Genomic DNA, 27,393 nt, shown 5'->3' on the forward strand with positions numbered 1-27,393 from the left:
AGTCACATATCCATCCACAGCACACAAAAGATGTGCAGAAAGACGTGCTGACACAAAAGATGTGCAGAAAGACGTGCTGTCTGTGTAGAAAGTTTTAACAGTTCATGATGGATCCTAATTTATGTGGTAAGAATTTAAGTTCATTAAGTAAATGTCTACAATATGAAATAATTTTTTTAAAAAAATGTATCCCAAATATTTACAATTAAAAATTGTCAAGCGTGTGAAGCCTGTACCCTCAAAAGTGAAGCTCATACATGATCAAAGAAGGTTGCATGAAGGTATCTTACTTTTAAATGCACCATTCATTCATTCATTCATTCATTCATTCAGTCAGTCAGTCATTCAGTCATTCAGTCATCCGTCTGTCCGTCCGTCCATCCATCCATCCATCCATCCATCCATCCATCCATCCATCCATCCATCCATCCATCCATCCAGTGTACATGGCTGTGGAGGCCAGAGGTTCACACTGAGTACCTTCCTTGCTGGTTTTTACCTTTCACTCTGAGGCAGAGTCTCTCCCTGAGCCTGGAGTTACGCACATGGTTAGTGTGACCTATGAGCTCGGAGCTCCACCTGTCTCCATCGAGGTAGCGCTGGCTTATGCGTGTCACCGTGTCTACCTTTCTTACGTGAGCACTGCTGATCTGAACTCAGGCCCCCGTGCTTTGTGCCGAGCGCTTTAGCCACTGAGCCATTTCCTCAGCCCTCTAAATGCGTCTTATTTGATCCTATTAGAATTAGGTCATAATCTTGTCACTTTCCCATTTCTTTTATACTCATTGAAACAAGTTTAAAAATAATCCAATGAAATGCTGTATACAAAAAATTGTACAAACAGTAAGCGTGGAGAGAATTTTTAAGCGTCATCATCGTGCACCCAAAGCAACTTCTTGGGATAGCCTGCACGCACGCATAACTCTCACTCCCACCTCTCCTTCCTGAGCTCCTTGTGGCTCACAAGCCATTGCCTGTTTTTGTTATGTTCGAGGCTCAAACCACCCTCCTTATTCATCTTCAAAAAATTATTTTATTTTTGAGATTGTGGCTGCATCCTTTCCCCCTTTTTCTTCCTTCAAACCCTTCTATATACTCTTGTTTGCTCTCTTTCGAATTCAGGACCTCTTTTTCAGTTAATGGTTGGTACATACACACAAGTGTGTACACATATATTCTCAGTCTGTGCAGCATTAATCGTATGCATGTTTTCAGGGCCGACCATTCGGGATTGGTCATGGAAGACTGCTTGTCCCCTCTCAGTGTTCCTTGACCGCCTGTAGTTCTCTGTGTGGGACTGGGGCTTCTCCGGCTTTTCCCATTCACTTTGGCACGACTGTCACTGTACCTGTTCAGCTTGTGGTGAAGTGACCATGACATTGTATATAAAGTGTGACATTGTTGGCATAACCTCTTGCATTCCTCGGAGGCAGGCAGTACCACTGCCTCCTTACCACACCAGCAGATTCCCTTAAGTAATTGTCCTTACAGCCATGGATACGTGTGGTCCTCACCTCCATCAACGAGACTTCTCGTTCTTTCACTATCCTGTGTATCGTCTCTCCATTCACTGCTGGTAACCTACTCTAAACATCTCGAAACTTGTTTGGTATTGAGCTTGTTTTCTGTCTTTTCTAATATAAATAGAACTGTTTGAACATGTTGGGTGGATTTTGGCTATCATTAGAACCTCCCCTCACGGTGGGAGGGCCCAGTGGAGGGAGCTGACCCTCATGGTGGGAGGGCCCAGTGGAAGGTGCTGACCTTGTGGTGGGAGGGCCCAGTGGAGGGAGCTGACCCTCATGGTGGGAGGGCCCAGTGGAGGGTGCTGACCTTGTGGTGGGAGGGCACAGTGGAGGGAGCTGACCTTGTGGTAGGAGGGCACAGTGGAGGGAGCTGACCCTCGTGGTGGGAGCTCACAGTGAAGGGTTGCTGACCCTCGTGGCAGCCAGGCAGCAGAGAGAAGGAGGAAAGCACCAGGGTCCCTGTCTGCTTTGAAGAACAGCCAATGGGCTGCTTCCTCTACATAAGTCCCACCCACTCAAGCATCCATCACTTCCCATGAGCCACCAAATCAGAGCCCAGTGTTCACCCATGAGCCTTTGGGGACTGCAGAAGGAAACCACAGTAGTAGGCACGGTGGCTTCCTTTCCATTTCCCTAGAAATTAGAAAGTCGGTTGCTATTGTGTCTTTTCTTTTAGTCTGTGTGTGAACTGTATCCCATAATGCATTTCTCTGATGCTTCCACTCGTGTCAGGTACGATGCTAATGCTTTCCACAGTGACCGCTGCTTCTTCCTCCTCGGATGAATCTCTTTCTACTCCTCCATAGTCCCCTTTCTAGTTCCTTTTCCCTTTAGAGCCCACATATGGGAGAAGACATCCTACTTGGTTTTCTGACTCTCTGAGTGGGAACGATTTCATTTATCTGGATGATCTCCAGGCCCACCCACCTGACTGTATCCTGTATAATGCTGTTACTGGCTGTTTTGCCCCTCCCCCTCCCTCCCCCTCCCCCTCCTCCCTCTTCACTCAGTGATAATCCATTGTGTGTATGTGCCACATACTCTTTTCCATTTAATTACTGATGGACCTCCAGACGGGTTCACTACCGTGGCTATTGTAAATGGCACTTCCGAGAACGTGGTCGTACAGGATACTGCCTCATTCCCCTGGGTTAGTCAGTGCTTTTCGGGTTTCGGTCCACAAGCGTCTCTGGAATAGAGTGAGTGAGGCCGGGATCACATATGTCTATGTAAACTTTTTAATTCCTACAAACAAACAAACAAACAAACAAACAAATAAACAAACAACCTGCAAAACAAGAACAAAAAACAAACCTCAAAACTTTTATCTCTTGTTAGAGCTGTGTTCATCTGCGGTTCTCGATGAGCACAGTTATCTTTTGGGCATCATGAATTTGACATTTTTCTCTGTGTGTGTGTGTGCAGTTATGCCATTGGCCCTTGTAGTATAAGCTTATATCCACTAACCTTGAGTTGTACGTTTTTTATGAGTACTGGGTGCGAAGTCCTGTCAACTCTCCTCCTTGTCTTTGCCATCTGCAGGGTCTTTATGTCCCATGCATGGATTAATAATATAAAGTATTAATTAATTATTAGTGAATAACTAACGCACGTCTGTATTTCCTAGATCCAGTTTGGAACTTTGTCAGATTATTTCGATGCATTGGAGAAGTCTGTGGCAGCTGAGAAGAAGGGTGGCCAGTCTGTGTTCCCCGCCCTGAGTGGAGACTTCTTCACCTACGCTGACCGAGACGACCATTACTGGAGTGGCTACTTCACATCCAGACCTTTCTACAAACGAATGGACAGGATAATGGAATCTCGTTTAAGGTATGAGACCTTCCTTCAGATCATTCTGTTTGTTTCTTCTGCTATGTCGCCACACCGTTTTAATAAAGTCACGTGTATTTGAGTTTTAATGCCATCAGAATATTTCTCTATAGTGTAAACAAATGATCATACTTTTTTTTTTTTTTTTTTTTTGGTTCTGGGGAAAAAGCAATCCATTGAGCTGTATTTCCTTCAATTTTCACCCCGTGTTTTTCTGATTACTTTCCCTGTGTTGTTTCTGCCCTGTGTATGGACTAGATGGTACTTGCATATCTGCAGGCAGGTAATCCAGCAGGCCGAGGCAAAGGGGCACACAGACCCTCTGAGCAGCTGCAAGTGGGCTTCCTGGTGCATCCTCTAAAACGCATGTATTTCCCATGTGGGAGAACTTCAGAGCTCCCGCTCAGTTCTGATTTCATTTAAGTACCTTTCTATAGCTAAGTCTTTTCTTCTTAGAAGAATTGGAAAGAGTTGAGAATTGACGATCAAGCAGGTGATTGGATGAATTAATTCTGTAGAAATGCCAGAAGGACGCCCAGTAGCATAAAGAGAATGATAATACGACTTCCAGTCACTGACAGAGAGCTTTGTCTGCAATGCCCACCATGGAAGCTTTTACATTTGAACACCAGAAATGTGGCTGGTGTGGCCGAGAACTGGAGTCTACGTATCATCCACATGCCTAGACACACACGGCATGTTTGGAAACAGTTTCTAAAGAAACCAAGTCAGACGTTCTGAGACGTGAGCTATCCTGAGATGCCCAAGTCTTTCCTTTTACCTCTGACCCAGTAGGGGAATTTATTTTCAAGATGATTGTTTTTCAAAGATTTGTTTTCACTTTATGTATGTGTGTTTTGCTTGCATGTATGTACAGATGCACACTGATGTAGCCATGATACCTGTAGAAGCCAGGAAAAGGTATCGGGTGCTTTGGAACTGGAGTTTCAGATGGTTGTGAGCTGCTGTGTGGGTGCTGGAAACTGGGACCAGGAACGGAACCCAGGGCCCCTTGGAAGAGCAGATCGTGTTCTGAACCACTCATGGCATTGCTCCAGGGTTTTCAAGCCGAGTCTGGATATTCTGACCAAGTTAGATCTTACCCCTCCTCTCTCATGTATCAGTGTTTGTGAATACATTTTAGAAAGATAGTTTTTAAAAGGAAACATAAATTTCTTTAAGAAAATATCTCAGATGTGAGAGAAGAGTATATTTAAAATGTTTATATATATTAAAGAATTTTTCATGAAGTGATGTTAATTATTGTAAATTTTTATGATAAAGTAGAATAAATGATATATAGTTTAATGATTTATACCAATGAACTAGTGAGTTTTGAGTGTTAATTATTTTTTAACGACAAAGAGTTGTGAATATATTCAACACGATGAAATATACGACTAGGAATTTATTTTTACATTATACTTTATATCAAGATGAAGTAGAGAGTATATAATAGTTTTAAGTTTCTGACAATTACTTCATGTAAAACAAATGTATTGTCTGGTGGTATTTATTATTCTCTCATTTGCAAAGTGTAGATAGAGGGGTATAAGGAAGAAAGTCTGGTAGGGTAACATTGGTGTAGCAACTGTTCAACATGTTTGAGATAACACACACACACATACACACACACACGCACACGCACGCACGGAAAAATCATTTCAAAAATCGTCAGAGGAATATTTTGAGATATTCCTGTAGTGTAGTGGGTCTCAACTCCCACAGTAGTTGCATAACAGATATAGTATATATAGGATAGTTACATTATAGCTAATGTAGCAGAATCACAGTTAGGAAGGAATGGAATAATGTTATGGTTGGGCCACCACAGCATGAGAAACTGTATTAGAAGGTAGCAGTGTTAGGAAGACTGAGAACCAGTGCTACAATGTATCACTGTTTTCAAAAGCAGGGAAGTTGGCCATGGATGTGAGTGGGCATACATTTAACTATGACCTTCCCCCTCCTTTCCATGGCATAAGTCTAGACAAGAAGTTTGAAGGGGGGGTTAGCTTCTATCTTTTCCTTATTTTATTTATTTCTTATTTTTTCTTATTTAGAAAACTCATGACTTTTTATGAAAACACTTCTAATACCTCCTTTTTCCTAAGTATCAATACAATTTTTTTTTCTTTTTTCTTTTTTTCGGAGCTGGGGACCGAACCCAGGGCCTTCCGCTTGCTAGGCAAGCGCTCTACCACTGAGCTAAATCCCCAACCCCGTATCAATACAATTTTAAGGTGCCTCCCTCCATTTCTCTAGTATGTTTATGATGCAGAACCTCCTTCACCTTTTGGTCCATGTTGCCTTTGAACATTTTGAAAGAAACCTGTTTTGAAGCATGATCTCCTGAAAATAAGCTCACGTTTTTGTTCCAAAGCCATCCTTGTCTTTAAAGCATACAAAAAAGCCAGACACTGTGGTTCATGCCAGCACCCACGAGGCCAATGCAGGAGTCGGAAGCCCACCTAGGTTCATCAGTTTGAATGCTTGGCCCTCAGTTGGTGGAACTGTTTGGGAAGGATTAGGAGGTGTGGCCTATTCAAGGAGGTGTGTCACTGCGCTGTGAGGTTTCCAAAGCTAGCACCAGGCCCAGTCGCACTCCACCTGCTTTCATTGTTCTCACTGTCTTCCTTCAGTACAGAGAAACCTGCCTTCCTGCCAACAGGCTCTGGCATTTGTTCAGGATACTGATGTCTCCAGTTTCACTGTAAACACAGTAGTCTTTGGTGATTGAGAACTTAAATACATTACATAGGTACCGTGTTGATTTTATAGAAAATGTTATCATTTTCTATATAAAGATATTTTCTATATAAAAATTTTTCACTGAAATTATGTATTTGTTTTTTTTTTTCCAAGTACATTTAAAAATCATCAGTGAGCCACGTATGGTAGTGCGTGTGTTTAATCGAGCTCCAATGTGGAGTGATGGGGGTGGGCAGAGAGAGAGACAGGTAGATCTCTGTATGTTCAAGGCCAGCCTGGTCCACAAAGTAAGACCCTGTCTCAAAAATAAAAACAACAACAAAAGCATCCGTGATTGTAAGTTAAATGTTTGTTTCAGAGAATAAAATTAATGACTCTTTTATGCACTTAGGACTGCTGAAATTCTTTACCATTTGGCCTTGAAACAAGCTCAGAAATACAAGATAAATAAATTTCTTTCATCACCTCATTATACAACACTGACAGAAGCCAGAAGGAACTTGGGACTGTTTCAGCATCATGATGCCATCACGGGAACCGCGAAAGACTGGGTGGTCGTGGACTATGGTACCAGGTAATACAACTGTAGAAACACAGGTTCAAGTAAAATGTTTTCAATGTGTGTATATGGGCGCGTGTGTGCGTGCGTGTCTGGAGAGGAAGCTGCTAGTGTATAGTAGAGCACATACCATGTGGTATTTATCCTATGCATTGCTGTAGCCAGACAGTACCAACTTCCGAGAGCTGTGGGAAGTGTTGTCGTAGCTTCAGTCTTTGTCCTCCTCTCCAGATGTTAAGCATTATCTTAAAGCCAGTCCTGCTTTCTCCTGACTACAGTGTGGCAGTTGAGGTTATCTCCTTTATCAGAAACTCTACGTTTAATCTGTCACCTATAATCAGGGCAGGTAACCGAGAACCATTGCACTGTACAGCAGCTTAATCCTGTCTCCTTTTACACCCCGTTGTCCTGGACTCTTGAACGTCTTAGAGGGACACTGGTAGGAAAGCCAGATGAAAGGCTAACCAGCAAGGACTGCAGTGAGCCAGCTGCGTGGGGAGGAAAGCTGTCAGAAGTGAGAGTGGGGGTGGGGCATTGAGAGGTCCTCAGGCAGCTAAGGAAGCAGGTACTCAGTTGTTTCTAGAGTCATTCATAAAGAGTCTCACTGAAGCCTCAGAGACTGTGTGGACACTGCAGCTTGGGAAGGCTGATACCCTTGTCATTAGTGCTGCCCGTAATGACAGGCAGACTGTCCTGGCTGAGATCTCTGTCCTTATGCGGTTTGGGGAGCGGGCATGAGGATCTACTCAGGAAGAGTTTCACATTGGCCACAGAGTTTTACCTGCTGTCTTGCTGTGTTTAGACTCTTGTCTCATCTAGAGTTTCTTATGGCTCCATTGTTGTGTCGGCATATGGGATCCAGTGGAGGAGAATTTGTACACCATGCGAGTGACCTTATTGTTTAATCCTCTGTGCTAAAAGGAAATGCATTAAAGATGCTATACTTTGTAGTATTTTAAAATTACCAGACATATACTATGCACATTTAAGACTTTTGTAACTACTCTTATAGTGAAAGGGGTGAAGAGCATGTCAAATCAATACTAAATAATTGGTTTCCGATTGGCATGACCCATTGTGCTAAGCACTGGTTTTTAGTTATAATATTTTTCACTAGTTTTCAAGGAAAACATATTCTTAAAGCCTCACTGTTGACTTCAGTCAAAAAGTATATGTAAGATCTTATCTTGAATATCTGGTCAGGTTTCCTCAGTGTACTCTGCACAGAGGTTCAACTGTCAATCACTGGCCATGCTGTGTCTGCTTCTCTCATAGAAAGCATTTGAAAGGAAGGACAGAGTCTACCTGTCCTTATCCAATACTGTTGCCTCGGACTTACTGAGAGTTTCTAAGAAAGTCTTGGACACACAGGGCAGTGGGGAACCCCTTTCCTGCTCTATCTGGCTGCCCATAGCAAGTGTACGTGCCTTAGGACATTGAATTATCCATCTACGTTCTGTCTCATGACCTTTGAAGGAGGCCAGTCCCTAAGTACCCAGTGTGGTTTCTGATGCTTTTAGCTTAATGCCAGGCCTGTGCAGAACTGCGTGTTAGAGGTGGCAGAAAGACACAGTAATTTTCAAATTGTACTTGACATTTGTAAATTTACTCTGCCAGTGCTTCGCACTTCCACAGAAAAGTCGTAAACAATTATCAAGTCATTAGCACAGACACTTTTAAGAAGGAAATTTCAAAACATGTGTTAGAGAATGAGAGACAAAGAGGCTGCTAGTACTGGTGCTCTCTCACACTCTGCTGGGGACTGCCACTCATTCAGATGTTGGCAAGCGTGTCCCTCTGAACAATTGTGTGAGTGAGGGATTGATGGCTGCCAAGAGCAACTCCAAACCGAATTAATCCTGCCCTGTTTATTTCCATGTCATATTTTAAAGTCTGTAGATCAGCCAGTCAGTATGTCAACTCCACAGTGCTGGAGGGAAGCCAGGCCCTTCCAGCTTCTTCCTCTTTCTCCTGGGCTGAGTCTGAGAACTGCTCTTAACAGTAGCCTGAATGTTTACCTATCTGTCTGTCTGTCTGTCTGTCTGTCTGTCTGTCTGTCTGTCTCTCCCCCATCTCCATCCCCCAGTGAGACAGGTTTCTCTGTGTAGCTCTGTCTGTCTATCCTGGAATCAGTCTGTAGATCAGGCTCTTTAACCTAGATAAAGAATGCTTCCTGACATATTTAAGGTTACTTTTAATTATGACATGAAAAGGAGTGACATAGGCTGGGACCGGATGACAGGTGTTTAGATCCACGTGTAGGTAGATCATGGGTCACGGAGTCGGTGACATAAAGATTTAAGTCTTCCGGTTCTCCCCACGTTGTAGGTGCAGTAGGGAGAGGAAGGAAGATGGTGGGTGAGCGGGAGGGGCCGAATGGACAGACAAACCTGTTGACTGACAGGCAGGGTACCAGCTGTTTAAACAGCAGGCATGACCATGAACGGAAAAGCTGTGGTTTGGGAGTGCTTGCTCTCTAAACCCTGCTCTGCGTCAACGTGAAGAATTCATGTTAGGATGCTGGAGGCATTGTTAGCCTCGCATTGAGGAGAGACCTAAACATTAACAATTCTGTTCTGCCCCACCTTTCCTGAACGTGTTTACTGTGCTTCTTTTGACTCTGTTTTAAACAGAGCAGCTTTAAACATCCCGAGGAGCTGTTTGGGGAACGCACCACTCTAGTTTACGTCTCATCTCATTAGGACACTGTGCGAGCCAGGCCTGTTTAATATGCTGTGATCACGTATGGCTTAAGCTGTTGCAGAGCGTGACTCGTACTCTGCAGGTTCAGCTGTCTGATAAAGATAACTATGTGGGCATAATAGAAACAGGCGTGGGCTGCAGGGGTGTTTTCCTTCAGTTGTCTGGCCTTTACTCCGTCGAGAACACTTATTACTATGGACAAACACGTCCATGCTGAGAAATGTATCCGGATAATGGCATGAACTAGAGCCCGTAAGATTTTTGCTATTAATGTTGTAGATTTACTATGTAAATTTATTTAACTAATAATATTGATCCCGTACACTTTAAGGTTTTGCATTCTACAAAAAGAGGTTGTCAGTTTTTGTTGTTGTTTTGTTTTTTTCTAATTTGTTGAGAGATTTTTGTTTGTTGTGAGACAGAGTCTCACTCCGTGGTGCAGGCAGGAACTCAGTATTACTTCCTGTCTGGTGTTCTTACTGATTGAGCCTCCTGCATGCTGAGATCATAACCAGGTCCAGCTTCTTTTGTAGATGTTTTCGCTTCTATTGTTACGTGCCACAAAACTGTTTCAGGTGGCATCCTGTATTGCAGAGAATGATAGAAGCATCATAGGTCAATTCTGATCAGTAAATGACGTGCTTGACGAAGTTGATTTGCAGATTTCTACGCAAGTGTTGGTTTAAGGATGCTTGGTCCATAAAGCCTTATACAAGCATGGGTTTGGTAGATTATAGAGAATTTGCTCCAAGTCTCTTCCCACTGGGGGCTGCTGCAGAGCTGGGAATCGGTGGCTTCCCAGCTTTGTTTTTGTTCCCCGGGGCAGAAAATGAAATGAGTCGTTATTAACGCCAGTGCTCAGGGAAAGCTACAAGGATGAAGCCCGTCCCATCACGTCCGTGTGAAAACTTTTCTCTGTAATTGTCGAGAACAAGAACGTGACATGGAAACACCCAGGCGTCCCTGCTCATTCTTAGAGAAACGGCCTTGATAACATAGAGTTAATAGCATATTTCCTTCTGCTGTTCTGTTAACACTCAGGTTTTTTCCTGGGGTGAAGACGTAAATCATCATTTTGAGCATGTTCCTTGGTAGCGTTGAGAGCGGTCACTGTGGAATTTGTTAGTTGGCATGATGTTTGTAAGAACGGTAAGCACCTTCAGTAAGTTAGTCAAGGGGAACACAGAGCTGGCTCGTTAGAGGATCTTTATGCCTTTAGCCTTGTGACCGTGAGATGAAAATGTTGGTGGCTTGTCCATTGTCTTATAAATACAAATATATGCAAATCTTTGAGTTATCAAATACCATTCTTTTCTTTACAGACTCTTTCAGTCATTAAATTCTCTGGAGAAGATAATCGGAGATTCTGCATTTCTTCTCATTTTAAAGGACAAAAAGCTGTACCAGTCAGATCCTTCCAAAGCCTTCTTAGAGATGGTTAGTTGATTCCGTCTGCAGTCGTAAACACCATACAATTTTCTTCTTGGATCAAAAAAAGAGACGAGAAGTTCCATTAAGGGAATACTAAAGTATAAGAACTGTTTTCTCCATTGGTTAAGAGTTTGTTATCTATCACTCTATACAAGTTGTCTGCATATCCAACCATCTCTTTCCTAGAAGTGTGTTTGCATCTGATTTCTGTACGTAATTCGTTCTGCCCAAATCTCTGAATTTATTTCAGAGCAGGTAAAATAGATGGGCTTTAGAGCATCTCGTGAAGCTTCTGGGTGCTAGGATCGGTTACCCTGAAGCCTTTAATTGGAAAGCTCTTGATATTTGAATTTTGTTAAGCCCCTGATCTGCTTTGGCTAAAACTGATTTTAATGGTCCTTCTGGTGGAAGGATAGGTCCATTGCGCTCGGTGGGCAGCGCTGAGACATTGGGCAATGATGAAGCAGAGATTAAAATCGGGAGAGCGGGCGGTTCTCAGCCTTCCTGATGCTGCGACCCTTTAATACCCTCACACTGTGTTGACCCCCAGCCATAAAATTAATTTTCATTGCTGCGACAGGAGTATAATTTTGCTACTGTCATGAATCATAATGTAAATATCTGCATTTTCCAATGATCTTGCGCAACTTCTATAAAAGGGGTTGGCCCAAAAGGGTCGTGACCCACAAGTTGAGAACCACTGACGGTTTTTCCAGTTCCTTTTCATTTTTCTGTAACGTAGGAGGTAGTACCTGCCTTGGCTTGTGCTCTTGCGAGCAGTAGAGCTAATAGAGCAGGAATTGCACAGAAAGGGACGTGCCGTTCCTCAATGCAGGAAGTGCATGCAGGAGGCTGATCAGCACCCTCTACGCGGCCTCCTGACACCTTGGATATCTAAGATTGTAACTCAGTTGTCATTAGTGTCTTTATGAATGTTGGGATTTGGAATTTTATGTGCAATTTGAAATTACACATTTGGAGTCAGAGATGCGGCTTCACTTTTCTCAGATGGATGCTTGTAATCAAGTCATGATTACAAATTTTCATTTTAAAGTGAAAACACAGGAGAAGTGAATGTGTATTTCCTAAGGCTGTGAGATATGGAGTGCAAAGCTTTCTGGAGATGGTCTCTAGCACACAGAGTTATTTGGTTACAAAGTGGAGCAGCTCATTGTGCCACTGTGGGCTCGAACCCAGTAACGCATGATGTGCTTGAATCTGATATTCTCTCTCTCTGTCTCTTTCTCACTCTCTGTCTTTCTCACTCTCTGTCTCTCACTCCCTGTCTGTCTCTGTCTCTGTCTCTCACTCCCGGTCTCTCTCACTCCCTGTCTCTCTCTCTGTCTCTGTCTCTCTGTCTCTCATTCCCTGTCTCTCTCTGCCTCTCTGTCTCTCACTCCCTGTCTCTCTATCTCTGTCTCTCACTCCCTGTCTCTCTCTGTCTCTGTCTCTCTCTGTCTCTCACTGTCTCTCATTTCTCTCTTTCTGTCTCTCTCTGTCTCTCACTCCCTGTCTCTCTATCTCTGTCTCTCACTCCCTGTCTCTCTCTGTCTCTGTCTCTCACTCCCGGTCTCTCTCTGTCTCTCACTGTCTCTCATTTCTCTCTCTCTGTCTCTCTCTGTCTCTCACTGTCTCTCATTTCTCTCTCTCTGTCTCTCTCTGTCTCTCACTGTCTCTCATTTCTCTCTCTCTGTCTCTCTCTGTCTCTCACTCCCTGTCTCTCTATCTCTGTCTCTCACTCCCTGTCTCTCTATCTCTGTCTCTCACTCCCTGTCTCTCTCTATCTCTGTCTCTCACTCCCGGTCTCTCTCTGTCTCTCTCTGTCTCTGTCTCTCTGTCTCTGTCTCTCATTCCCTGTCTCTCTCTGTCTCTCACTTCCTGTCTCTCTATCTCTGTCTCTCACTCCCTGTCTCTCTCTATCTCTGTCTCTCACTCCCTGTCTCTCTCTGTCTCTGTCTCTCTGTCTCTGTCTCTCATTCCCTGTCTCTCTCTGTCTCTCTGTCTCTCACTCCCTGTCTCTCTATCTCTGTCTCTCACTCCCTGTCTCTCTCTATCTCTGTCTCTCACTCCCTGTCTCTCTCTGTCTCTGTCTCTCTCTGTCTCTCACTGTCTCTCATTCCCTGTCTCTCTATCTCTGTCTCTCACTCCCTGTCTCTCTCTGTCTCTGTCTCTCACTCCCTGTCTCTCTCTGTCTCTCTCTGTCTCTCTCTCTCTCTCTCTCTCTCTCTCTCTCACCACATTAGATTATCTGCTTTGACTTTTAGCATGCTTCATGTACTTTGAAAGAGAATTATTTGACCTCTGTTGTGCCCTTTTTAAAATTTTTGCCAGATAGCATTGGGTAGCTAATTTTGATGATTAGTTTTAAAAAGTAAAATTTAAAAACACTATGCTTTTTTTTTTAAAAACAGGACACGAAGCAAAGTTCACAAGATTCTCTGCCCAAAAAAAATATAATACAACTGAGTGCACAGGAGCCGAGGTAACTGTGATTCCTTATACTTCCTTATCACTTCCCGCGCCATTTTGTCTTTGTGCTTAACCTCTGTGCAACACATACTTTAAGGAAGCTTTTCATTAAATCAGTTATTAATCAATTATATTTTTCTTCCACGAATGTCATATCCCATGCTCAGAACCAAATTGGCACAGTGATTTCTGCATTTATGATTGTAACGTTTTTATAAACGGGAGTCAAGTGATAGGCAATGTATAGCTCATGACCTAAGCATTTCCTTGTCTTTCTGGTACCGTTGTCAGGTTTCTGCAGTAACCTTTCATGAAGTAACTTGATTTTCCTTAATCCCAGATGCGAATTATTCTAAAGAAGGAGTTTAATTAGTGGGAGGCCACAGTTCCTTCTCTTATATTTTCGTAGGATGACTGCCACGGTGCTGGTCAGGCCACAGCTCTGTTGGTGGACACGGAAGCTTACAGTCAAGCTGTTTATTAAACAAAAGCCAGGATAATGGGTGGCTGCCTCCGACTTCTAAAGAAGCATAGCTGTTTGCATTGGCGCTCTCCCAGGCTTCCGTGTTTAGTGAGTGAGTGTACACAGTTACTGCCCATGAACCTAGGCACGAATAATATAACTCCTTATAATATAACTTAATTTTAATTTTTCACTGAAAAGCTTATTGTTAGCTCTTACACAGTGAAGAGTAAAAACAATTTTAAAGGCAATTTATGATTTTTAGCTTGAGTGTGATTTACTAAAGTTATGGAAAATAAGTGCAGCACCATTGAAGACAGTTCACGGTGCCAGTGAGGTTGAGGCTGTGACGAAGCTCTCACCAAGCCCACGGTGTCCAACTGCCTCATGAACCTTACCCAGCTCAGACCTTAGAACAAGAAATTGGGGTTTTTTGGTTACATGTATGCTTAGAAACTCCGCTAAGGTTATTAAATATTTTACTGGATAATGGCATGGGAAGAAACATCAATTATGAAATATTTTCTTTGTTTTTAAAGAAATAATGCCTGAATGCCTCTGAGGCTAGCTGTCTGCTTCTTAATTACCATACAATGGTAAGCCCCCTTGGCTTTGGGAATAGTCATAGTAGCTTTTTTCCTATTTCCGTTTTGACCTGGGAGGGTCTTTGGCTTTGCTGGCCCTACGGATCCTAAGCACTTCCACGGCTGACTGTGACAGGTCCTTGCACCTCTCTTTGGTTACATGTTGTGCTGGGTTGAGGCAGGCTAGTGTCTCAGCGGATCCGAGGGAGAAACCTAGATGCACAGTTGTTCCAGTGAAGGAGGCAGGGTTCCACTCACGTATTAGCACAGTGGGATTTTTAAGGCTCTGCTAAAAGATGCTCTCACCAGCTCCTATTTAGGCAATGTTTTCGTCCGTGGTTTCTCTTCATAGAAGAATACGTATGTCCTTCCACAGGTCGCTGTGACCATGTCTGTAATTCCATTGTCATGTTCCGTTCCTGTCTCTGTATGTGAGAACATCATGACCACACCTACGGTTTTTTCTTGTTTCTTTAAAATTTGGTTTTTACTTGGTATCTACAAATTACCTTAGTTATTAATATCCTAGTAAAATTGCCAAGAGAACTAAGAATGCCAGTGGCCTTTAGGGTAGGACTCGACAGTTTGACTTTGCTGGCCTTAAGAGTTAAATGGTCATTCTGAGTCTTTAAACGGAAAGTGCTAGAATTGGGTTACTGAGAGTCTTTTGTATTCTTTGTAAATCTTCTAGAATGTTCTTGGACATACCAAACTATTCATGTAAATAAAACAAACATCCACAGTGGGGGAGATGACGCCCCGAGGGTGAAATACTATTCTTACTATATACAGTTTGGTACAGGTAACCAGTTTGTTACATGCAGTATTAATAGTATGTGGCCCATTAGGAAATACATTCTAGAGTCTTTAGAGAGTAGATAATGCAAAGGAAGGAAGAAGAGTTCTTGTGTGAATTTAAATAATGCATGCAAATGAATCGATCGTGTTGTTGGTGTTGTTAATTGTCACTGTGACCTAACATAATTTACTTCAGTGACATCAGTAACCTGCTGTGCGTAACGGTTAATTCCCAAGACTTTGTGAACTGATTAGTGCTGGGATCCATAGATTTTGTAACAGACAGCAAATACATAAGAATTACAATGTAGGAACTTGAATAAATTGTCCCAAGGAATGATGGAATTCAGGAAGATTTTTTTCTTTCTCTTTCCCCTACACTCTATTTTCTAAGAAACCAACTGTAAAGCCCCCTAATAGAAAGTTTGGCATCTCCAACCACACTAGTGTGCGTGTAAGGCAGGTGACTCGAAGTCATCGATTCAGGGAAAACAGGAATTAACCTCCTCGTCAAACAGTGTGACCATTTGTAAAGGCAGCTTTAGAAAGCTTTCTATAGAAAGGTAGATTTTCTGAAATACCACTAAGAATCGAAGTCATGTAATAATAACTTCATGAACCAGAGGATGGAAAAATTTCAAGTAAATGCTTTGTTTTACTTCATTTATGATGTTGCAACAGAAAACTAGACTGGCTGAATTTTAATAACCATATATTTAAATAGTTCATGCTGTGGAGGTTGGAAAGTCCAAGGCAGAGTTGCTGGGCCTTAGGACGGCCTTGTGCTGAGTCATCCTGTCCTGCTGAGTCATCCCATCCTGCTGAGTCAGTCTTTCCATCCTGCTGAGTCAGTCACCCCATGGTGGAAGGTGGAGTCACGAGTGGTTGTGGTGTCCAATGCATCTTTTTATCAGAAACTGCTTTCTAATAATGAATCCATTCCTCTGATACTAGTCAGTCCATTCATGAGGGAGAAGCCCTGATTGCCCAGGCAGATCTTCAGGACTTCAGCGTTGTTTACTTACTTTATACAAGGACATTCGAACCATGGCAAATGATTTTAGTTTGAGATAAATTTATTTAAACTACCATTACAGATTTACCTGAAAGTTGTTTTAATTTTGAGTAAGGCATTTATTGACAAATAATCCTCTCATACCTCTTACCCTCTTAGCCCCTTTTCTCTTTCCTCCCGATCCTCCCGTTTCTTTTTAAAAGGAGGGGGGAGGCGCCATATTGCCCTTGCCCTTGCTGGTTGGATGACCCCTTCTTGACACCTCCCCCATTCTCATTTGCCATCCTTTGGTTTTCCACATGTGTGCTTTCCTTTTGGATCCCAGTGTGCTACGTAATCATATTCTCTTTTATTCTGTGTTATGACCTCATAATTTACTTTGACTTCACCTCTTTCATTTCTAGTACTTTGTGAATGTAGAGAGTCCTCTATGTTTCCTTCTCCCTGACCTCTGGCTCCTCCCATCACCGTGGTCCTTAGTCGCTCTATCTCCTTCCACTTTCTGGCCCTTAGCTGCCTTTTATGCTCTCCTTGAGTGACTGTAGTCTTCTAGCTCTTTTGTCTTCAGTTCCTTATGGTCATAATTTACTACCTGCTGGTGGCATCTACTCAAAGACTGTTCTCCCAACATTCCTCATTCTCCAGGAAACTCTATTACCTATTGTAGGAACTATGACAAATAGTCACGACTTAGCAATCTGTTTCCTTAAAAACAACAAGAAAACAAAAGTCATCTCCACTGTATCATGGTGAATACAACGTATCATGCCTCTCAGGGTTCTGGAGAATTGCTGGCCAGTTTCCACTTAGGGCAGAGATTGGGAACAAGCTTGGCAGGCCCAAATGTCTTGGCAGACTTGCTCCTGTGGCTGGAAATTGCAGCTGTCTGTGGCTCAGGGTTAAGTTGGGGGCAATCATTTGCCAGTGTTTACCCAGTCCTCTTCAGGGTGGCTAGTTCCAAGAGGGAGTGCCTTAAGGAGTCTCAAGCCTAACCCAAACAAAGCAAGTAAGATCAAAGTTTTACAAAATACCATTGAGCTTGTGCTGTGTTGGCCAACTACTCCCGGGTATGGGCCTGCCCTGAGGTGTGGTGATCTATACACTGAGACTCTATTGGAGAAGACTAATTTTCCCTTTACAAGTGGCTGTCAGTTGCAGATAGCTTCTTGGTTAGGGGTGGAGCTCGTGTCAGCATCTCCACCCTCTATGCCGGAACCTGCTTGGCTTGATCCTGTCACAGGCTGTGTGCACTCTGCCAGACTTTGTGAGTTCACGTGTGCTTCCGACCTGCTGTGGTTGGAAGGCCTTTTTCCTCGATGTCTTCCAGCCTCTCTGCCTCTTAGAATCGTGGTGCCTCCTCTTCCCACATAGATCCCTGAGCCCCAAGGGAATAGGTTTGATGGAAACATCCCACTCAGGACTGAGAGCTTCAAAGCCTTTCATTCTCTGCACTTTGTTCATATGTGGGCAAGGATGTGGAAGTTAGAGGAAACGCTCATCTGATGTTGATGGGGATGCAGTCCCAGTTCCCACTGACTGCCACAGGAAGCCATCTGGTGACGCCCGAGGGAGACCCAGTCATTTGCACCCTCAGGAATCCCATTAAAATCTCCAAACTGGAAGTGATAAAATATATAGCAGAGACTTTTAGGGTAAAAATAAAAGAAAAAAATTATAAAACAAAAATAAAAAGCAATCAGATAAAATAAATAGATACAAAAGGAAGAGCCCCGACCTGACACTTTGAGAGGTGGGACCTCCAAAGATGCTGTCATTGAGTCCATTTTCTGTTGGCCATTGCAGCTGGGATTGCAGCTCTCCTGTAGAGTAGTTTGTTTCTCCTGCATACTATAAGCTGTATAGACATTGTTTTCAGCAATGGGGTCTGGTATCAAGTTTGTGGAGAACAACCTGTATTGTTGCCAACAGCCTGGTTGTTTGGGGATTTTCCATGGGACCCTTTGGACCGTTGTCAGTCAATCAGATGTAACCTAATGTTGCCTGGAAGCTTTATTGGACAACAAGAGATATCCGGTTGTGCCTCTGTCTTCCCTGTTATTTTGCAATTTCATTGAGATTGCCTTTGTAGATATATTTCATGTATATATTTCAGGCAGCTTCTGTTGTGCTAGGATTCCACAGTACTCTTCAGATGGCTCTTAAGTTTAGATGTCTTTCCTTGAATTTCCTTCCTCGACCTCCTCTTCCATTGCCCTCTCCCCTTGATCCCCCCCCCCCATCCACCCATAACCATCGGTTTTATTTCTCTTTTCTAGGGAGATCTGTCTCTTCCCTCTCCCCATCCTTAGTTCCTGGTGTATGTGGTTTTGTGTATTATGGCTTGGTTATCATGGATTTAACAGCCAATATCCACATTTAAACAAACACATGCATTTATTTGTCTTTCTGGGTTTGGGTTACCTCACTCGGGATGAGTTTTTTCTAGTTCCATCCATCTACCTGAAAATTTCATTTCATTTTTTTTAACAGCTGAGTAATACTTCATTCTGTAAATGTATCACATTTCTATTTCCTTTATTGTGTTGACAGATATCTAGGTTGTTTTCAACTTCTGTCTATTGTGAATAGAGCAGCAGTGAACATGGTTGAACCAGTGTCTCTCTGCTAGAATGAACCGTCCTTTGGGTACATGCCCAAGAGTAATATAGGTGGATCTTGAGGTAGATAGATTCCTAGCTTCCAAAGGAACCTCCTTTCTGATTTCCACAGTGCTTGGACAAGTCTGAATTCCCAGCAACAGCAGATGAGTGTTCTCTCTGACCCCACATCCTCGCCAGCATGAGCTGTCACTTGTGTTTTTGACCTTGGCCATTCTGACAGGTGTAAGGTGGACTCTCGGAGTCATTTTGATTTGCATTTCCCTGGTGGCTAAGGATCGTGACCATTTCTTTAAGTGTTTTTCAGCCATTTGACTTTCCTCTTTTGAGAATTCTCTCTTTAGATCAGTACCAATTTTTTAAAATTGAGTTATTTGTTTTCTTGGTATATAGTTTTTTAATATTAATATATTTTGGAGATTAGCCAAAACTTTACTAGAGTTGCTAAAAATCTTTTCCCATTCTGAAGGTACCACTTTGAACGACGTTGCCCCTTGCCATGCAGAAGCTTCTCAAGTTTCACAAGGTCCTGCTTATTGATTGTTGACCTTAGTGCTTGCAGTAATGGTGACCTTTTGAGAAAGTCTTTTCCTGTACTAATGAGTTCAAGGCTTTCCCCAAATTCTCTCCTCCTAGACTCAGTGTATCTGGTTTTATGTTGAGGTCTTCGATCTGTTTGGATTTGAGTTTTGTGTAGGGTGTTAAGTGTGGATCTCTTTGGATTCTTATGCATGGGGCTGTCTAGTTTGACCAGGGGCACTTGTTGAAGATGCTGGAGGAACATGTATTTATATGTGTGTGCACAGGGATGATAGCTTTCATCTTGGTAGACTATCGTCTGCGGTCTACTGTGCACCACTGTTCCCATTCCTGCTGTATACGAAAACAAAATCAGCCTCCAGGATGTCTAAAGTCTCATTCTATTACGATAATGCCTTACAATATCCATCTTCATCATACTGAGCACAGCTCAGTTAAGTGCTCGGCAGCGGATGGCAGCTTGTTTCTGCCAGTGTAATTATCTTCCAATAATTTTACTTAATTATAACCTATTGGCAGTAGAAACTATTTCTATTATTAATACTATGTGCCAAGTAAGAATTAATAACACAAAGTAAGGGCTTTCATTTGGGATCATTTTATTTTTGGACACACACACACACACACACACACACACACATACATATTTAATTAACTGACCACTGTGCCTGAGTCTTTAATGTAGTGACTATTCATTATCAAAATTTACTAGGGTATATCTAATTATTGACCGAGAAGAATATTAAACTTCAGACACCATTATACATAAACCATGTGCTCTGTTCTCTGGGAAAATGTCATGTCCTGGTATAGTATCCACTTCTGTCACCCACTTGTAATTTAGGGTGTCATAGTGCTTCCTAATGAACTTTGTACAAAGAAAATAGCAATCCAATGGATTGCTACACCTAATCACTTGAGAGTTTAGAGTTTCATATTGTGAGATATGAAAGATTTTAGGTTTTATCTAATTACTGCATTTTCATGAAGTTAACACCCCTGAGCGAACATTTGGGAAGAATCTTCAGGTCAGGTATGCAAAAGGTCTACATATGTCTGAGCCAGTTCACCTTGTCAGGTCTGTTCTTACACTCATCACTGTGTTCTCCTTAGGTCTGTCCTCACACTCGGCATGTGTGTTCTTGTCAGGTCAACTGATTTAACCTAGCACAGCTCCCTCTAAGTACAGTAACATAACACCTTATGAATTTATATTAAATTTACGTCCTGAGTTGATTAAACTCTTCTGAGATGCCTTTTATTTAAATATAATTTGCATGTTAAAAGCAATTGTGTGTTTGGACCTATTGTGTCTGGGTGCTTCTTGTTAATTTCGACTTTCTAAAGATAGTGTTTGACTAGTTCTCTGATTACATGGAAACATATTTCATCTTCCTGTAATCTGTTGAAATACTTTTAGAATATGCCCGAAGAGTCAAATAGAATATAGAACTTAAAAAAAGGATAACCGAAGGGCCCACGGGAACTGGAAGCACGTACCTGCAACACGTGTTTTACCTAACTTTTTAGGGAGATGAGTTTTGACTCTGCCATTCCCACAATGTTCTCCTCATCCTTGCTGTTCAATTTATTTAATGACATCAAGAGTCACGAATATTAATTTCTAAAATATTTCAACCTCTCGTTGACTTGGATGAAGTATACCTATTATATTAAGTGGGGAAAAAATTGATACAAGTATGAAATTAAACCCCTTCCTGTTTCTGGACTTTTACCCCAGTGGCTTTGAAAATTTGGTCCCTTGTCCTTAGAAGACTAGACAGTGTTTTTCTACAAGAAGGTGCTGCTTTCTTGACACAGTTAGAAAGTAGACACACCCCTCCCTTTCCTACATAAAGCCTTTATTGAGCAGTCCCTACTTCATGTTGCTTTCCAGTCCTTGTCTGGGTCCACAGCCCTTGGAAGGCCAGTGTGTTTCTGTCCATCGAGCTCTGGAGCTATATGGCCATGTATTTTCAAACCACATTTCATTGTTATTTTTCTTTTATGACTTGATTAATTTTTATGAAACTCATAAATTATAGAAAAGAGCTTTTTTCATATCAAGTTGTCTGTTTTGGAAAGAGTCCATGAAACGGAGTCACTGGAGAACATTGGCCAAACGGCTATCTAAGATATGGAAAGGAGCCTGAGAAGATGGACACAGTCCGTCATCAGGTTGCTCAGCATCTAAGTCCTTGGTACACTGTAAGAAACCCAAGCTTAACACCACAGACGACTTACGTGTATTTGGCTATGTAGAAAGTAATGCATAAAACTCCAATTAGACTCATTATCAGAGCAAAGGCTTTGCTCTAACAGCAGTAGTGTAGAATATGGTACCCATTCATGTGTTTTATGCTAAAGTAAAATGCTGAGAATAACGATACGTGCTTATCTAAGGATTCACTGCTCACACTTACAGGTCGACTTTGCCTCTTTGATTTGACAGGTCTGGTGCCAGCCGTGGTCACTTTGATCACAGCGCTTTCACTGAGCGTATTCTGTAATGGGTCAGAAAGCTGAATCTGTGAGAAATCATAAATGAGTTAGAAACATGTTGAGACTGTTGGTAGATCAATGATCGAGGGAAGCGTTTGCTCTAGGAAATTGCTGCTGTTGGCAGCCTAGGCCAGATGTGATGCTCAGTGCAGAAGAGAGAAGCTCTCCGTTTGTTCAGAGCCCCTGTTCTGAGGTGGAAGACTGAATACCAATCAGGATTGGCCATCTTGGATGCTAGCCTTCTGGCAACTTGCTGTCAGGCTAGATCTGCCTGTGAGCTTGCTGGTACTCCTTTCTGCTTCCTTATATTCTTCATGGGGCTAACTAAATGACTTAGTCCTCCCTCCCTCCCTCTGTTTCTTCTTTCCTGATATCTGCCTTCTTTTCCATTGCCTGCTGTACATTTCTCTTGCTAAAATATTAGCTCTGTGAGGACAGAAAGCAGTTTACTCTGGCAGTAATTTCCTGGCAGATGCCTGACACATTGTAGGTTGTTCACAAATAACCTACAATACTTGTCAGATTAACTCTGTCTAGAAGAAGGACTTCAACTAATATGTAAACAGAAAAGACTAAGGGAGCCTGAGCAGGTACAGATTCTGAGTGGGTGGACGTCTACTGCTTTGAGGATAAGGGAATGGAAAAAAAACTGTAGGAAACTCAGAAGATTACACAATGACTAGAACTAGGAAATAAGAAAACATGAAACAATTGAACTCTTAAAAGTTTTATTTTTGAAGACGTTGAAAAGAGGAAGTAGCTACTTAGACTTCTTGCAACCTGAGCGTTGATCGCTAAGATATGCACACTGAGATACTCGGCTAAAAGGAAAAGGTTGACTGGAGATGTAGTTCAGGAGCGGAGTGATTGCCTAGCATGTTCAAGTCCTGGGCTCAGTCCCAAACACTACACGGAATTAACAAAAGAGAGAAATTAAAAGCTAGAAAATGAAAATAGAGGCAACAGGAAAAACTTAAAAAAAAATAAGGCCAGGTGGTATGGAAAAGGAGGGAATGGTGAAGCAAAGACTGTTGGGTGGATAGGGACAGGAGGTTCAGTGACGATTCTAAACTGCAAGTGAAAGACCACGGAGAGATGCACAGAGCAGGAGAACAGGCTTGGCACGGAGGGCAGGATTCCAAGCGAAAGTCATGAGCTCCCCTCCTCCTGAGGGGAAGAACACAACAACAGGCAGCAGTCACGGACAGGAGACTGGTGGAGAACCCTCGGAAGAGAGAAAGCTGAATGACAGCTATCAGAGAGGCGAGGTGAGACCTCTTGTCTAGCAAAGCAAAACAGGAAGCAGGAAGCTACAAAAGAGAAAGGAGGGGAAATCCAGGGTCCTTTAGTGAGGGAGTGGCATAGTTTAAAAAGCTCCTCCCTCCTGAGAGAAGGCAATGATTAAAACTACAGCACAATAGAGACTCCAGTTGGCTATAAGGAGGAGACATTTGAAAGAGGGGTGGAGAGAGGCTGGGGTGGAGAGAGGTGTGAAAAGTTGCGTGTGGCAGAAGGAAGAGATGCTAAGAAACCCTCTCTCCTTGGCAGTCACTGCGAGTAGCAGAGACGCCATTTTAAAAAGAGCCAGTAGAGCAAGCATTTTGGCTGCCCCAGGCCTGCCAAGAGCTAACTTTTTGGGACCTGAGCAAGTGTTATGGGACCATGATATGAAATGTGACCATTATTCCTTTAAACTATAAGGACTTCTTCTTAGAATCTGGCCAGACCCAGAAGCTGTTATGGATAGAGGCACAGATAGCAAGTGGAACTCCTGACTTCATGAAGGACCGCCCAGTGGTAGAGCCAGCATTTGAAACTGGACTATAGAGGACCAAGTACAGTTGTCACAATATTTGTGACCAGATTTCACAAGGGCTGCCTAGAGGCGTGTCATGTATGTGAGAGGCAGGTTAAAAGGCATAGTCAAGACTGGAAGCACGAGCAGGCAAGAAGTGATCCTCAAGTTCTATCCCCGTCAGTTCCACTGAACATGTGTTCAGCGTTTATATAATACCCAGCTCTATTAACCGACCTGCTCAGTCCTGCTTTACACAGTGAGCCTACCTTTTGATAATGAGATAGTGTTCTATTCTCAGGGTAGCACTGTGGATTGAACCTGGCACTACAGTCACCAGCTCAGCAGAGAAAAATCACAATAACATAGTCTCTGTTCCACTGAAAGAATAGAGTGATCAAAAAAAAAAAAAAAAGAAAGAGAAAGACTCAACAGATGACCAACCACAGAGAAAAGCAGGTGACAACACACACACACACACACACACACACACACACAAAACAAAAACAAAAAACAAACAAACAAAAAAAAAAAACAAAAAACAAAAAACTCAAACCAAGTTAGATGACTGCTTCAAAAACTTAATTCTGGGCCTCCGAGGATGCCTCAGAGGGTAAGCACACCCATTGTGCAAGCCACACGACCTGAGTTCTGGTCTCTGTAGGCCACGTGAAAAGCTGGATATAGTCCTGTGCATCTGTAATCTGTTTCTTTGGTGAGATGGAAAGCAGGAGCATCCTCTGGAAGCAGGAGGGTACCCAGCCTGAAGTACATGTGAGGCCACAGAAGACTGCAAGAGACCCATTCTCAACACGAGGTAGAAGGTGAGGACCGTCTCTTGAATGTTTTCCTCAGACCTTCACACGTGTGTCCCTGATATATATGCTTCCACACTCATGTCTGCATAGAGCACACACAAATACACACACGTACACACACACACACACACACACACACACCAAATTTATACCCCTACAGCACTGGCTCCATTGAGAGCAAATTAGGTACAATCCTGACGAAGAATTTGAAGGCATGATTTTTAAGTATGTCGAAAGAAATTAAAAGACAGGAATAAACTGAATTTCAAGAGAATACAAACAGCTGAATGAAGGAAATAAAGGAGTCAGTCCAAAATATGAAACTGAAATTCATTGAAGAAGTGGAAGTAGAAATATTAAGAATGCAAAAGAAAAGCTCAGCATAAAGCCTTTAGCAGACTGAGCAAGGGGGAAACAAAATCAGGGCCTGGAGATAAGGCATTCGGGCGGTGACAGATGAATGTATAAAGTATGAACACAACATGAGATCTGCAGGGCAGTACCTAAAAGCCGAATCCGTGAATTATGGTCCCAGGAGGAAGAGAGAATTTTATGTTTAAACTATAGAAAACATGTCAAAACTCATAGCAGAAGCTTCCTCAAATCTACGACAAGACATGTCCATCTAGGTACAGGAGGCATCTAGAGTACCAGATAAACAATAGTGAGACGGAATCTTCCCATTCCGTATTAGAATTAAAATACTGAATACACATAACAAAGAGTGCATTGTTTTCAACAGAAACTTTAAAAAAATGAGGACTTGGAATGATGTATTTCCAGCTCTGAAAGAATAGTAACTCCCAACCCAAGCTACTATACCCAACAAAACTATCCAATCATGATGGAAGGAGAAACAAATTCCACAGTAAGAATAGCCTCTGAAGGACTTCACGATTATTAAGTCATCTCTGCAAAGATACTTAAATTCTTCAATACTGAAGAGAAAGGTAATCACTTTCATGAGGCTACAGGAAAGATGAAACTATCCTAGAAGGTTAATTAAACAAACAGGGAATATAAAAACACCAAACTCAAATCAATAAACAGTAATCAGTACACAATTTCCAATAACGGAATATTAGTGGTCTTAGTTTTCCAGTGAAAGCCACAGATCAGAAGATTGGATTTAAACAGACAATCAAACAAGATCCATAAATTTGTTCCCTCCAAGAGACAATTTATAGCATAAGAATCAGAGCCAGGCTTGAAATGAAAGGACATCAAACAACACTTGGACACACACAGCTTTGAACAAGAAATGTCTTCTTGTTCAAGTTTGATCTGCAAAACTCAACTCCGACTTAATGTAGTTGTTTTCAATTTACTAAAAAGTCAAACGTCAAAGACAAGCCCGACTTGCAATGAGTCCCAGAGGTAAGTGTGAGAGTTGGTTCCCCAAACTGTTGGAGGTAAAAATAGAGAGCACACTTAAAGCTGCAGACGTAGACAAGGACTCCCTCAGCAGGACTTCAGGTGCTCAGGAAGGAAAGAATGATGAAGTGGGACTTCACGTTTCTGTAGAATCTAGAGAATGGGAGAACATCTTTGGTAGCTGTACATCTGACAGAGGATTGACATCTACACAGAGAATTGAAACAAACCAGCTAGGCAAGCAATCAGACAAGCCTAATGAAATGAACAGACTTCTCAAAAGATGAGAGACAAATGACTGATAATCTTATGAAAGAAAGAATTCCAGTCTCACCAGGAGAGAAACGCTGGTTAATACAGTGAGGTTTGATCTCACTCTCGTCAGAATGGTAGTGGCCTTAAGAAAATACATAAAAAATGCTGACAAGAATGGTGGACAAATGGGAACCCTTAAACACTGTTGCTGGGCATGTAAAATATTTTAGCCATGTAGAAAAAGCAGTGTGGCAGTTCCTGTAATCACTAAAACCCATATGACCCATTGATCCAGCTATACCACTCCTGAGTGCCTACCTACAGGATTCAAAGTCAACCTATCACCAGCATACCGGTACATCAGTGTTTACTGCAGCACCATATACAATAGCTGAATTATAGAAAAGGCCAGGCGTTCATCAGCAGAGGACTAGATAAATAAAATGTGTAGACACATGATGAATTTTTTTCAGCCATAAAGAATGAAGTTGCGCTGTGTCCAAAGATTGGAGATAATCATGTTAAGCAAATTAAGCCAGACTCAGAAAGACAGATGTGTGTATGTGGTGTGACTTATGGCTCCTAGATATTGTATAGATATGTGGAGTATATGACATTTGACATCAAAGTAGACAGAAACTAATTAAACGAAGGCGACCAACACAGGACGGGGGAGGGCATGGAGGTGTGAGAGGAATGTACTTGATCTTCATTGTAGACTTGTATGAAGGTGTCCTTAGTAAACACACTTCAATACACACACACACACACACACACACACACACACACACATGCACACACACAGCCATTTAATGACTAGAGTGTGGTGCACTAGCACATGCCTCTCGATCTGTTGAGACAGTGCTCCTCTTCCCATCCGAACAGCTTTCGTGCTTCTGTACTCTTTGAACCTCAGAGCACCCATCTATTACAGTTGTTGTGAGCGGTTCCTTTCATTCAAATGTTTATTGATCTCTACGGTAAATTCTTCAAGGACCCTGGCCTTTCAGTCTCAGCTTGTCTGCAGGTGCATGGTAGATCTGAGGGTCTGAAAGGGTCTCAGTCTTGCCACTGAGCTTGTCCTCTCTACATTAAACGCCATTACTCTGCTGCTACTCTCTGGGTGACTGAAGCATTGTTGAGTGGGCAAGATAAAATGCTATGTATGAACGTTGTAGCCTAAGTCTTACCATTTAACTAGTAACCGTAATTGTATGCTAATGCCTGAGTACAAAACCTGTATTTGTCCATTGCCCTAAATATAAACTATGGAGTATTTGGCATGACTGGTGTCTGCACTTTCCAGTCTTACCTGGCCTATCTGCTGCATGCTCTTAGTAACCATTAATTTTCAGAGATGCAGTATTGTTACTGTTGTGTTTCAGACCCAGGATCTGTGGC

The 27,393-nt window shown here is 42.4% G+C and overlaps 1 protein-coding gene across 3 annotated transcripts in view; it reads left to right on the forward strand.

Annotated features, from left to right (window-relative positions):
• Window positions 1–27,393, forward strand: part of Man2a1 (mannosidase, alpha, class 2A, member 1) — a 155,546-nt gene that overhangs the window by 69,002 nt on the left and 59,151 nt on the right. For all 3 annotated transcript variants that reach the window (NM_012979.2, XM_087564777.1, XM_087564778.1), the window contains 4 exon segments: window positions 3,154–3,356; window positions 6,460–6,642; window positions 10,653–10,767; window positions 13,173–13,243. In NM_012979.2, the coding sequence (NP_037111.2) occupies window positions 3,154–3,356; window positions 6,460–6,642; window positions 10,653–10,767; window positions 13,173–13,243 (572 nt within the window).

This window comes from Rattus norvegicus, chromosome 9 (assembly GCF_021556685.1).
Source record: "Rattus norvegicus strain SHRSP/BbbUtx chromosome 9, alternate assembly SHRSP_T2T, whole genome shotgun sequence".
In the NCBI taxonomy this organism is placed as follows: domain Eukaryota; kingdom Metazoa; phylum Chordata; class Mammalia; order Rodentia; family Muridae; genus Rattus; species Rattus norvegicus.